We start from the raw sequence: 14,942 nt of genomic DNA, 5'->3' as shown, positions 1-14,942 counted from the left end.
AAAACGTCTGAAAACTCCCATAAAGAATCCATTAGGAAAAGTGTCGAACAATGTCAAGGTTTTTATGACGAAAAATTGAGGCCTAACAATAACCACACTTTTTTTCATAACTAGAATAATTAATTTGCCACAAATAAAACAAAAAAAACAAAACAAAAAACAGAGAGAAACACACTTACCAGCTAAATCTGTTTTGCTCCGTTGGCTTTTCTGAATTCTGTGAGTAACGTTAATCCACAATGGAAATCATTTTTGTCGAATTCTTAGCACAGACAAGCTGTTGTGGCGAAAAATGTTGAATATTTTAAAAACCAATCCAATCCAAAACAATCCTTGGTAAGCTGCTACTATTATATATATATAAGTAAAGTACCCGAGCAGACAAAAAATACATGACGGGGTAAAAAAACAAATGTGAAATTTGAGGCACATGTGGTGTGGCACCTTTTACTTTCGTTTTGTCATTTTAGCCCACCGGCAACTATAGTTTCCGCAGTGTATGGTTGTCATTTTCCTTTTGTAAGTTTTTTTTTTTCTAGATGTTTTCCATGTTTTATGTCTCAATGACATGCAAGCAAACAACCAAATAAAGGATTTTAAGAACGAAAAAAAGATATTCACTTCCTTCCTGTGACATGATGACAGCCTCATGTCACAGGAAGGAAGTGAATATCTTTTTTCGTTCTTTTTTTCGTATTTAACTTGGAATTTGCAGAAAACTAAAGAGAAGAGGATAATGCACAGAAATCGAAATTAAATTGGCTTATTTTCGTTTTATATAAGCCTACTTACCTTTTCAAAAGGCTGCTGTTTTATTTTTATAATTGCAGGCTGCGTTTTATTGCACTCTGTTGCCCAGATAAGGGGGGAAAGAGAAGAGGATTGTATTGTTATTGAGGTTTGCTGCTCATTATGTATTTGTAGCCTACTTAGTCATTTTGATAGTAGGCTAATATAGCTAATATACACTTACAGCCTGTGTTGCCTTCATATAAGGCTTATATAAGGCGTTTAATTTTTTGCGGCTCCAGACAGATTTTGGTTTTTTTTTGGTCCAATATGGCTCTTTGAACATTTTGGGTTTAGGAAATCTGACTTCCTACCCCTACTTCAAGGAAGCATATTGAAGGCAAACCCTCCCAAAGAAAAGTAATTTTCATGTTAATATTAAGTATTTTTTGTTGACATATACATAATCATCAGGGTCTCTAGAATCATCCAAACAAAACAAATCTTACAAGAGATCTATAGTTTGTGTACTTAGTCAAAAGTCCAAGCGGCAACTGACTTTTAAGTACATATATAATGGGGAAATGGGGTATACTGTGTGTAATGGGTTAATAAATCAAGGTTATTGGTCTTATTTAGTGCTTTTTTTGCTTTCATAATATTTTATATTGTTATATATTATTTGTTAATTTATTTCTTAATTTATTCATTGTTTGTTTGTTTGTTATATGTGACCCTGGACTACAAAACCAGTCATAAGGGTCAATTTTTTGAAATTGAGATTTATACATCATCTGAAAGCTGAATATATATATATATATATATATATATATATATATATATATATATATAATATATATATATATATATATAATATAATATAATATAATATAATATATATATATATATATATATATATATATATATATATATATATATAAATATAAGCTTTCTATTGACGTATGGTTTGTTAGGATAGGACATTTTGCCGAGATACAGTACAACTACTTGAAAATCTGGAATCTGAAGGTGCAGAAAAAAAAAAAAAAAAAAAAAAAAGAGAAAATTGCCTTAAAGTTGTCCAAATGAAGTCCTTAACAATGTAGATCCAGTTACAAAGATTATTTTTTTTTTTTTCATATATTTACGGTAGAAAATTTAGAAAATATCTTCATGGAACATAATCTTTACTTAATATCGTAATGATTTTTGGAATAAAAAAAAATAAAATAAAAAAAATCAGTAATTTTGACCCATACAATGCATTGTTGTTACCGGTGGTGGTTGTAGCAGAGACGAAGCATTCACGGACGTCTACAAAATAGGGCATTTTATTCAACGAAGGAGACAGAACAACCAAACACACTTAACAATAAGAACAGACAAGGGGTGCTTCTCAATATCCCTCCTCGTTTCCTCGCTCCTCCGTCCTCTATCCTATGACCCGGGGTGCTTCTCAATATCCCTCCTCGTCTCCTCGCTCCTCCGTCCTCCATCCTATGACCCGGAAAACGATCGAGCTCAGCCATCTTGAAGGACATCTCAATTCTCTAATTGCACCGCGAGGAGGCGAGGATCGAGGAGTGAGGAGGCTTTCTGAGGAGTCATGAGCGAGGATACACAGGTGCATCCTTTGCGGAAGTCTTTCTCGTCGAGAAACCTGACGCACGCATACATTCTCCTCCCCCTTCATATCTGTCACAATAATTTAAATGTATGCTTTACTTTTACAGATTAAATAAACTTTATACCTCATATATTTCAATGGGGCATCTTGCTTTATTAATATTTATTATAATTTTTTAAATAACCAAACTTTAACTACATATGGGTAGATCCCTCGAGCGCAGCTGATGACGGTTTGAAGTGACGTTAAAGGTAGCGAGGATATATCGTTTCACTTGATTCAATTCCTCCTTCCTCGCATCTTTTCCTTGCATCCTTCCCTCGCATCCTGAAGGGGTGGAGCTAAGACGCGAGGAAAGGAAGCGAGGAAAGGAAACGAGGATGCACAAATAAGAATTGAGAAGCACCCCCGGAAACCGATCAAGCTCAGCCATTTTGAAGGACATCTCAATTCTCTAATTGCACCACGAGGAGGCGAGGAACGAGGAGTGAGGAGCTATGGTGAGGAGGCTTCCTGAGGAGTCATGAACGAGGATACACAGGTGCATCCTTTGCGGAAGTCTTTCTTGTCAAGAAACATGACGCACGCATAGAAAAGGAAACAAGGATGCACAAATAAGAATTGAGAAGCACCCAAGGAGTGAAGGGAGTGAGTCCATTATAAAGGGAGTGCAGAGGATGAAGTCCAGGTGCAGGTAATGATGGGGAGATGACGAGGAAGTGAGTGCAGGTGTGGAAACAAGGAGGATGATGGGAAATGGAGTCCAGGACAGAAGGGAACTGTGACAGTTGTTGGCTATTGCTACAAATATACCCATGTGATTTCTGACTGGTTTTGTGGTCCAGGGTCACTTATAGGAGTCATTTTTTCTAATGAACAATGTAATTTAACATTTTGATTCACAATGCTCTGGTGGAGCAACTTAATGGCTGCACTATGTTCCACCACTTTAAAACAAACAGATTTGTTGTTTGTTGTTTTTTCATATTCAAGAGATTATGTGCAGCTTTTTTGTGTTTGCATCGAATGTTCTTCGACTTTGACTGATCTGTTGATCTGTTGAAAGCAGTTATTTTGAGTTAGATGCCAAATGTTCTCCTGCTATTCAAATTTTACATTGAAGGGGTGCATACAACATATTTGCCCAACGGCAACTATCGTTGCCGCATATTCAAATACGTTTTTTAAGAAAAAAAAAAAAAAAAACCTGGGGAAAATAAATGCAGAAAATGTTCACATAGGACACTATTAACAGGACTATTTGCATGAAACTATTCAGAAATATTTGGGCACAAATGGGTTGGAGAACTGTATTGTATAATAAACAAACTATTAAAAGAATTATTGTACATAACTATTTAATTTAAAAAAAAAAAAAATCCTGTGTTCTCCAACATTACATTTTATCATTATTATTGTTGTTGTTTAATCTATCATTTTAAAATGTTTAATTTATTTCCGTTTGTTCATTAAAATACCAGGGTTTTTTTTTATTGACTTGCATTGTTTTTTTTGTTTTTTTTATCTTGCTCAGGGGCCGTATTCACAAAACATTTTTATCTTACCACTAAGAGTTCTCCTAAATAGCAGTAAAAGTTCTTAGCTAAGAGTTTTCTCTTAAAACCTATTCACAAAGCTGCTGAGACCAACTTTTACTAAGGAATAGGAGAGAAGTCTTAAGCTAAGAGTAAGGGCGGGGTTGACCTCTTTGCTATGGAGTAAACACACAGTGATTGGCTGATGGGGAGGAGTCAGCGATTTAATCATAGAAATATTGTAGAATGAGGTGTCATGTTTCCATATTAAAATAAAGGTTTTAAAATACAATTGTTGCCCTATTCAAACAAATATTTTTTTTTAATAAAAATGTTGCCATAGTCAAAATAAAATGTTGCCATATTGTTGCCATAAAGGTTTTAAAATGTAGGCTAAGTGCAGTGTTGCCACAGTTACTTTGAAAAAGTAACTTAGTTACTTTACAGATTACTTGATTTAAAAAGTAACTTAGTTACTTTACAGATTACTTGATTTTAAAAGTAACTAAGTTACTTTACAAGTTACTTTATTAGTTACATTCAGCAGCTGCCGACAACATAAAAATGACAACCGGTTTTGCCAACACTCACTTTATTGGAAGTGTATTTTTAACAGTAACATCAACAATCTATCTCCTGACAATTAAAGTTGAACTTAAAAACTATTTCCTGAAAAAATACATGTTTTTACAAAAAATAAAGGCAGTCTTTCTTGACTTAACATAAATACTTGTTTTTACAAAAAATAAAGGCAGTCTTTCTTGACTTAACATAAATACTTGTTTAAATAAAAATAAAATAGTCTTTCTTGACTTCACTTAACAAATACTTGTTTTAATAAAAAAATAAAATAAAGAAAAGACTATGAAAGAAGAAAAGGCTGTTCTGTGAGGCAGCGCGGAATTGACAGTGGTAGGGATCTTGTTTATTATGGCACGAAACGAGGGCGAGTCAACCGTATTTAATGGCAGCATTTCCTCCACAACAAACTCCCCGACTAACTTCTTCAACTCTCCCCCACTTACTGGTTTTGCACCGAAGTCCAGCTTTTGTTGTTTGGTGGTCGGGACCTCCTGCTCTCTGCTTCTCATCACCTGGTGTGACTTGCTCTATAAGTTTGACTGCGCAGTGCTGCGACTCCAAATGTTTTTTTTCAAATTCGACGTAGTGTTTTTGTAGCTAGATAACACTTTGTCGCCGCCAGCACAGAGTCTAGAATGCATCTAGAAAACGCACATCTCTCGCCTCCCTCCATTGTTTACGTTTGTGTCGCTGCGTGGTATGTACACGTGACGTGAACTTCATGCATGCTGAAAACGTGACTTGTCGCATACGTGACTTCACTCCCCAAGATGCAAGAAGAAATAAATATATATTTTTATTAAGGAAAATGACAAAAATAGTAACGCACAGTGACTTGGTTAAGTAACTTTAATCTGATTACTGGTTTGGAAATAGTAATGCGTTAGATTACTCGTTACTGAAAAAAGTGGTCAGATTAGAGTAACGCGTTACTAAGTAACGCGTTACCGGCATCACTGGCTAAGTGTCACGAATTAAACTAGTATATAGCCTACAGAATGCAGAATACAAGAGAATGCAGAATTCAAGCGACAAATTATGTTTTATAAACAAAGTTTGAGAGAAACACATTCAGAGAGGAGGAGGAATATATACACAGATGAGAGCCGACTCGCCTATAGTTACTTCGACAGTTTTCTGCATCCCTCCGCCCTCCGTTACTCACTCTCGGCTGGGGATACGGGGAGAACTTTGGGTTTGGGCTAAATTCCAGGCTCAGAGCCCTCGATCCCCTTGGACAGCACACCAAATATGCTTATTATATATATTTTACTCTATTCAATCATTTGTAAGTGTGAACTCATGAAAACCACTGCCACATGTAATCGGACAATATTTATTTATTTGTTAAAGATTTATTTTTGGCGTCTCATTGTAGATTCAAATCTATAAATCAAAATGTATTGCATTTATGAAGAAAAGGTTTCAGCACCCAAGGCTCTATCGCTATTGCCTCAATGGTGTACAGTGTATTTGTGGTGGATTAGGACTGTTTGTGATTTGGTCTTAGTGATTTAGGAGTCCTCTTGACTACTCCTAACGTTTTACAGATTTAGGAGCTAGTTTTAGCGCTAAAATGCTTTGTGAAATACTCTTAGAGCAAAAATTTAGGACTTCTAAAATTAGGACTGGCACGGCCATTATTTTTAAGAGTTTCTCCTAAATCAGCAAGTTAGGAGCTACTTTTTAGCCTTAAGATGTTTTGTGAATACGGCCCCAGATTTGTAAACACTAAATGTTAATAACTGTTACTATCAAACTCTGTACATAATTATTTCATTTAAAATACATATTTGTCTCATTTTTCCTGTGTCCTCCACAACTTTAGATTTTATTATTATAGTTGTTGTTGAATCTATAATTATTTAATGTTTGTTTATTTAATTATTATATATTTTGGTTAGTATTGTATTTTATTATCCTTTTCAGTTTTATATTATAATATGTATATTGTACTGTAAATAAAATGAGAAACTTACTATTTTAATTTTATGATTTCTGAAGGATCATGTGACACTGAAGTCTGGAGTAGCAATGCTGAAAATTCAGCTTTGCCAATAGAGAAATAAATTGCATTTCAAAATATATTCAAATAGAAAAAAAAGTTAGTTTAAATTGTAAAAATATTTCACAATATTACTGTTTTTGTTGTATTTAGGATCAAATAAATGAAGCCTTGGTGAGCAGAAAAGTAAGAGTAAACCCATCCAAAAAACTTTTGACCAGTAGTGTATATTTTGTGTTTTAGTGAGTGAGCATATTTGTAAGTACAAGAAGTCAAGTTTACCTGAGCAAAGTGTTCCTCCCTTACCTCCTCAGGTGGTCATCAGGTGGGAATCTGAGAGCAGGCGGCTCTGAGGACTGATGCTCTCCCTCCCCTTCAACAGTTACCTTCTGGGACTTGTGCTTGTCCCAGTCCAGGGGGACAGGACGACAACCAGGCTCCACATATTGCAGTCCAAACCTTTCTCTGGCGTCTGTCTGTGAGACAAATAAGGTAGGGTACGTCACCATGCCTGTCACCACGTGCAGGGCTCAACACCAAGGATTTTTTCTACTGGCCCGGTTGGGCCAGTGGTTCAAATTTCTACTTGCCCTGCCAAAATTTTCACTGACCCCACAACAAAAAATTTATAAAAGTAAAAGACACGAAAATGGGCTTATAAAATAAGCATAGTTATTGTTTTCGTTGTCTTTGTTACATTTAACCTCAATAAATAGGGTTATGACACCAAAAGCTACTAGATTAACATATTTTTAAATATTGAAAAAAATAAATGCTCATCTTGAACTAACTCTCTTCTTCTCTATTAGAATTCTGGCAGTGTAGATGCTGCTAAGTGTATTTCTGCCCTCCACAGGTGAAAGTTTGAACTGATTGTTATATACTTGCACTATTGTATATGACAATTTAGTTCAAACTTTGACCTGTGGAGGGCAGTAATACACTTCAATTCAAATAGAGAAGAAGAAGAGAGCTAGTTCAAGATGAGCATTTATGGTTAAAACGTATAAAATATTTAATTTGTTTTTAGAAAATGAACGACAGTTTCTTTAGATAAGACCCTTATTCCTCGTCTGGGATTGCTGTAAACTGTAATTTTGACCTTCAACCGTTTGGGCTCCATTGAAGTCCACTATATTGAGAAAAATCCTTGTGTGTTTTCATCAAAAACCTTAAAGGTGCCATCGAACGTTTCTTTACAAGATGTAATATAAGTCTAAGGTGTCCCCTGAATGTGTCTGTGAAGTTTCAGCTCAAAATACCCCATAGTTTTTTTTTTTTAATTAATTTTTTTAACTGCCTATTTTGGGGAATCATTAGAAATGCGCCAATTCATGCTGTGGCCCCTTTAAATCCTCGCGCTCCCCGCCCCCGGAGCTCGTGCTTGCCTTGAACAGCATAAACAAAGTTTACACAGCTAATATAACCCTCAAAATGGATCTTTACAAAGTGTTCGTCATGCATACTGCATGCATGCGTCGGATTATGTGAGTATTGCATTTATTTGGATGTTTACATTTGATTCTGAATGAATTTGAGGCTGTGCTCTGTGGCTGACGGCTAATGCTACACTGTTGGAGAGATTTATAAAGAATGAAGTTGTGTTTATGAATTATACAGACTGCAAGTGTTTAATAATGAAAATAGTGACGGCTCTCTCGTCTCCGTGAATACAGTAAGAAACGATGGTAACTTTAACCACATTTAACAGTACATTAGCAACATGCTAACGAAACATTTAGAAAGACAGTTTACAAATATCACTAAAAATATCATGTTATCATGGATCATGTCAGTTATTATTGCTCCATCTGCCATTTTTGCTATTGTTCTTGCTTGCTTACCTAGTTGTTGATTCAGCTTGCACAGATCCAGACGTTAATACTGCCTTGTCTAATGCCTGGAAATGGGCTGGCATATGCAAATATTGGGGTCTACATATTAATGATCCTACTGTTACGTAACAGTCGGTGTTATGTTGAGATTTGCCTGTTCTTCGGAGGTCTTTTACAAATGAGATTTATATAGGAAGGAGGAAACAATGGAGTTTGAATCACTGTATGTCATTTATGTATGCCATGTACTGAACTCTTGTTATTCAACTATGCCAAGATAAATTCAATTTTTAATTCTAGGGCACCTTTAATTTCTTTTCGCTGAAGAAAGAAAGACTGAACATTGGATGACATGGGGGTGAGTATATCAGGAAATTTTAATTTGAAAGTGAACTAACTTTAAGTTCTTGTTCATTAAACTGTACTCTGATTAAAATCAATATCACATCTGTAATCATGCTAATATTTGGAGAAAATTGGCGCTCTTTGTGTAATATTGGTTAACTATATTAAATTATATAAATATGAATTATATACAGGGGCATTTTTGCCCCTTATCTTGAATTCTGGGGGGCATTATAAAGACATTTTAATAGACTAAATCACGCAGTGAATGCGTACACTCTAAAAATGCACGCGCACTAGTCTAACCTTCTAGACTATTTTACGTAGTGCATGAATCCTCCACACCTTCAACATAGATGGTTTGAACAGTGGCACATCATCAGGATCGCAATCTAAAAATAATCTTTGGAGAACGTTCTCTACTCTCTCCAGCAGCTCTTTGGTGTGTGGGACCTGATGTGCTGATTTGTTGGATTTGCAGGCACTTTCCCACAGAAGACATTAGCCTGCTTCAGGTTAGGTCCTGCTTCAGGCTAGGTCCGTCTGGTCCACAACACTGAAAGCTGCTGACAGAAACTTGCAGAAAGCACTGTGCAGTGGATGGTGCTCTGACACACACTCTCTGGAGAACCGCCGCATGCAGTGAAACAAGTCCAGCTTGATGTTGATATTGCTGTTGTATTCTTTGCGGGAGGCACAGGTGTTGATGAGATGCCCAGAGGTTGCCGAAGCCACTATAGCCTCAGTGGTCTTCCAAGAATCCCAGAGGAGGTGCTCCTGGGGCTCGGGGTTTGGGATCCTGAAGGCAGCACAGCAATCTCTGTTCCACACACAAAGTATATTTAAAATATTAAACATTCAAATACATAGGATACATGTATTTGCCATACTGTATTTTGTTTACTTTACAAATATATTATAGGTGGGAAGGAAATTGTGATGGATGGTTCTTACCTGTCAACCCACTGGTAGTTGGCTTTTGGCAGTCCTGCAAAAATGTAACGACGGGACAGCCCCTCATACATTGGCTGCAGGGATTTATCACTTTCAGACTGCAGCATCACCCAGGACAAGACCATCCAGTTTTCATTCATCACAGCGTATGACGACATAGTACCTGATGCAAGCACAACCTTACGGGCCACTTTGCGGGTATGGTCAGCCCTTAAGGCTTGTCCAAATGTGCCTTGGAGGAGCAGATTGAGTGTGCTCTCCTGCCTATGGTACTCCTGAATGAGGCAGTCAACCAAGTAGTGGGCTGAGACTGTTACTCCGCACCAGCCGACCACATCACCATATTCACCGAATGGAGCAGGGGTATTTGTTGCTCTTAGTGCCCCTGTGATGGTCTGCTGACCATAAAGTCCACTATCCCCATCCAGCACATTCTTAACAGTGGACAGGTAAGCCAGGTGTGCACGCTCATACCTGAGGTGGAGAGCTTCATTCAACTGATTGGCCATATCTTAGAGAGACTTTGCCGTGTGCCGCAACTCATCCATCACAGTCTTACATATGGCCTTCTTGTGCAGAAAAGCTGGCAAAATGTTGCAGAACTGACTTGGCAGCATGTCCATACATTGGGGTCTGTCCGCAAACCAGTAATTTTTACAGACTTTACAGCTGAGCTGAGAGGCCAGTATGTAGTACTTGCTGCTTGTACCAATAATGACACAGGGTCGTCCAACTCCTGATGAGACAACATGAGGATTCGGACAGCCGTACAGACATGGCAGATGGACTCTTTCCATAATGGCGTGCTCTGGCTTCCATATTAAGAATGGATGAAGTTGAGAGTATTTCGGTAAAGGCAGCTCATAGACAGCATCAATAAGCTCAGGCTGAGGTGGGTAACGCCATAAGGAGATCATGTTCATTGGATGTCTCCCCGGTCTAGAGCCTGGCCACAGTCCCAAGGCATCCATTTCGGTTTTCATCCAGATTCTCTGCTGGTGAGAGCAGTGCCATAGACCCATAGCTTGGCAGTGGTGGAACAGCATGCTTCTCCTCCAGCTGAGTTGAGGGGTACCCAGTAGAGGCTGCAGAGAGTCCCGAGAAAGACTGGCCAGCAGTTGTAGGAGGACCTGAGGGAGGAGTAAAGACTGCAGACTGTGCAGAAGTCACTGGGAGGAGGGCTGCAGGATGACATGGGTGACATTAGTCATAGATGAGCATTACTTTTGTTAATCAAATTTAAAACAGATTTAACATATTTAAGTAAAATGTTACATTAAGTCCCTACACTGACAACACTGTTTCCTGCACTGGTCTCAAAGGCGATGTGGTCTTGCTTGTAGATAATTCAAGTGTAGGGCCTCGCTCGACAGAACTTACCAATGACTTTATCAATGAACAACGTGACCGAACAAAGCTTCATTTGACAAAGGATTCATTCGCTGACCCCAGAATCCCCAGGGGCACTGGATAGCTCCTAATTCCAGCTGGTCAGCATTAAGAGAAGTGGTAACGTGACTTAAGAACAGAGAATATCTGTTCTGAGGCCTTCCTGATCATGTTAAATCTATTGATTCTCTCACAGAACCCTCTTGTATTATCGGATGGAACAGGAAACATTAATTAACGGACCTAAATGCACCAGGATCCTCACAGACCTACCCTGATTAGGAATCCCTTTTTGACCCGGTCACTCGTGACTCTGGTCAAAGTTTAAACTCTATGCTTAAGGACTCAATCTTGAATCTCAAAAGGGACAATCATTTAAAGTATTAACTATATCCAGAATAACACTTGCTATGATGTGATTACTAACATGTTGGAGTCAATGCAGTATATGTTTGTATTCCTGTATGCATTTTCTTTCTCTTGTAATCATTGTTTTAATTGGGTCAGTCTAGTAATATGTGTGTAAGAAGTGTGTCATGTTTGAGTTCAAAATGCAGAATTTATAATTCTCTGTAATTCTGTGTGAATGAAACATTGAAATTCAGTATCAGGACGATATTAAGAAACGTTATAAAGTTGTTAATAAAACAGGAGAATGTTCCACAGATATCACGCGATGTGATCAATAGACAATAGACGAGGCGTGTCTAATCTCCGTAGCAACGTCTCATTGGAGGATCGCATCTGAAGGATGGAGCCAAATTGCTCCTTTAAAACTATGCTTCCCCAATAGCTGGTGGTCAGAAATCGGTCAAAAGGTCGGTCAGAAGTCGGACTGAAGCACAGTCGTTGAAGCCCAGTAGCCGAAGCACCGCTACTTTGACCATGGCGGAAAAGTCGCATGGGTCATTGAGAACTGATTGACCGGGGCTGATTTTCCATCTAACAGTCGCCGACTTCAACCACGAGCCGCGCAGCTGACCATTCAACAGCCGTCACATCCAGAATCCAAAACACTCCGTGAAATATCTGACCAAAGTCTCCAAAGAAGAAAACTGCTCAGAACAGCGCGTTTCACCAACTTTAACTTTAAAGCTTCCGCGCAACCCACGAAGGGCTTTCCCGAGAAGACGTCACCTGAAAGACAGCCAATCCAGAACGGGACTCCGCTGCACGCGAGTCGCAGAACAACCCGATTACCTCAGCTGTCAGAGCAAACGCAGGTACAAGCAAACTTCTCTCTCTTGCTGGAAACTGGTGAAACTCCTTTAAACCTAAAGAATCAAGCCAAAGCTCTGCTTTTGTGATTTTCCTCAGGTTGCGATGTTTAGTTAGTATTTGGGACTTCCGTCATAACTCATATCAACTCCGTGAATGTGTGTGTGTGTGTGTGTGTGTGCGTATGAATGTGTGTGTGTGTTTAGCCTTAGTTTCCTGTAATCATTAGAAGTAGTCAATAAAGCTTGTTTTGATTTTCACATATACAAGTTTCTTGTGCTGTGTATCAAATTACTGTCTTAAACTCAAAGATCAGTTACCTCTTGCTTATAATAATACAATAATTATAATAATAATAATAATCATAATAAAATATTGTTACTGTTGGCCGCAGAATAATATTTTATCCAGAATTGGTAAAATACTCTAACCTCAGTTTTCGCTGGACGAATAATTGATGAAGTGTTAAATATTAATTCTGAATCATTTACAGTGAATCACTTACAGTTGATTCAATTCTTATTCCCTGTAACAATTAAATTGAGCTAATAAATGACCTAAGGTCCTTACACAAGCAACTCTGGAGGTACCGGCAAAGGAACCCTCACTGGAGTGAAGGGAATTGGTGAAAAACAACAACACTGATCAGAAACAGGCATATCCTTACAGTAGAGTCGGCATGTGTTCATGTCCATATATCAACCTAGCCGTGGAGATGCAGTAGCACTATATTTATCAGGCCAGTCTGGTTTTGAGAGTGTTGCTGGTGGTTTATGCCTCCCTAACACAGAAAAATGTAATGTTATTCTAATACCCTGTAGTACTGTCCCTAAGTAAATATGTTAATAAGTAATGTAAATGCATGCAAACACATGTCAAGACTCTTTATAATATAAGGGGTGTGGTATGTTAACGAAGGTATAATGCGTGTATGTCTTTTCAGCGCCCCTGTGAAGTTTAATCTGACTTTAATTTCAAATGGTTATTACATTTAGATAGGATTAATTCCTAATTAGAAACAAACTATTGGTTATGTATTGTGGGAGAATGGGAGACTGCATGTGATGATGTTGCAAACTTTACAGTACCTGTCAAAAATGTTTGGAAACATTTATAATTTGCTAATGTTTTTTTAAATAAGTCTCTCATGCTCACCAAGGCTGAATTTATTTAATCAAAAATACAGTAACACAGTAATATTTTGGGATATTATTACAAATTAAAAGAAATGTTAGTTTATAAATAAGTGCTAATAAAAATAAATTTAAATAAGTGTGCTAAATTTAAATAAGTGTGTGTATGTGTATATACACCTACAGTGCCATAAGTATTGGGACAGTAAAGACAAAATTGCTCTGTTAGATGTGGTGTCAAGACATCTATAAATATGATTAAAGATTAATATGCAGCAGAAGTACAGTCACATTTTGTTATTGGCTGTTTCAACACAAAATGTTTTACTTCTAAGAAGTACAGCACTTTTAGAGTTTCACCCCTCTGCCTAATGTGAGCATAAGTATTGGGACAGTTTAACTTTCTGTACTTCTGTCTCATATTAATCTTTTAATCATATTTATAGATGTCTTGACACCACAGCTAACAGAGCAATTTTGTCTTTACTTTTCCAATACTTACCGAGGGCACTGTATATATATTTTTGTGTGTGTGTGTACATTGAACATTTTATAAAAGTTCAATGAACAAGCATTTAGCTATACTTAAAGATACTCCAATAAAATATAACTATATTCTATCAAAAGTCTGGTTAACTTTATTTTTTATTGATTTAATTTTGCTAACAGAATCATATTTGAGTTTATATATATTTTAAACTTCACAAACCATTAAAAACAATTAACAACACGATTATATTATATGATGATAATGATGATGATAACAAATTATTTCCCAAAAATAGTAAAGAATTCATCTTACCTGCTTGGTTATCTTGTAAGTAGCTGGGAACAGGGGCCTCGGTCTGTGTGGAGGTTGTTGGTGCAGGTGCTGTAGGTGCTGATTGTGCACCTGGTGACAGTACAGAGCATTTACCCTGTGAAGAAGACCTACACACAGGAGCTGGTGGAATGGGAGAATGGGTGACTGCAAGTGATGATGGTGGAGGCTGTGGCAGAACTGCATTGAACAAAGCATAGGACATGTCAAGTCAAGTCAGTCACCTTTATTTATATAGCGCTTTTTACAATGTAGATTGTGTCAAAGCAGCTTTACAGTGATAACTGGTATATAATTTTGGCTGCACAGCAGCTCTTAAAGAAAAGGGTGTCAATGCAGGCAGATCAATGCACTGTTGAATATCAAATGTCAAGTACATGTATTAATATATTAAGTATATAGTATATATATTTTTTATAATTTTTTTTTTAAACTTTAAAAATGCATGTTTTTACTGTCTTGTCTTTTGTTTAAAATAAAATTATCAAAACTGGTCAAAACAGTGACTACAATCATAATTTATTTAAAGATTCTAGTTTGAAAATTCTAACAATGTTTAGATTTAATTGTTATAATGTATATAGAATTTTTACTTAAAGACAACAAATTCAATCAAAAAGCATACATGCAATTCATGAAGTGCACTCACCCTCGTCACTGGTATGTTTATCACTAAAAAGTAGTTAGTGGAACAAAAGATGGTCTTTTAGAACAGGCAAGAACACTGCCAAGACAACAAACTAAATCTTTTAAAATGGAGGATAAATCTG

General features: G+C 37.1%; 1 protein-coding gene across 1 annotated transcript; it reads right to left on the bottom strand.

The window, feature by feature from the left end:
- Positions 1-9,186: 9,186 nt before the first annotated feature.
- Positions 9,187-10,142, bottom strand: LOC125248249. Its single transcript, XM_048159976.1, has 2 exons — positions 9,613-10,142; positions 9,187-9,478 (listed from the first exon to the last, which is right to left on the bottom strand). The coding sequence occupies exons 1-2, from the start codon at positions 10,119-10,121 to the stop codon at positions 9,187-9,189; spliced, it is 801 nt and encodes a 266-aa protein (XP_048015933.1). The 5' UTR covers positions 10,122-10,142.
- Positions 10,143-14,942: the final 4,800 nt, after the last annotated feature.

This window comes from Megalobrama amblycephala, linkage group LG16 (assembly GCF_018812025.1).
Source record: "Megalobrama amblycephala isolate DHTTF-2021 linkage group LG16, ASM1881202v1, whole genome shotgun sequence".
NCBI classification, from domain to species: Eukaryota; Metazoa; Chordata; class Actinopteri; order Cypriniformes; family Xenocyprididae; genus Megalobrama; species Megalobrama amblycephala.
This window is presented reverse-complemented; position numbering and strand designations above follow the sequence as displayed.

Excerpts from the sequence above, each read along its gene's own strand:
- LOC125248249 (XM_048159976.1), bottom strand. The coding sequence starts at position 10,121 with ATGGCCAATCAGTTGAATGAAGCTCTCCACCTCAGGTATGAGCGTGCA. Across the intron at positions 9,479-9,612 it reads AACTACCAGTGGGTTGACAG|AGATTGCTGTGCTGCCTTCA; the intron begins GTAAGAACCATC and ends TGTGTGGAACAG.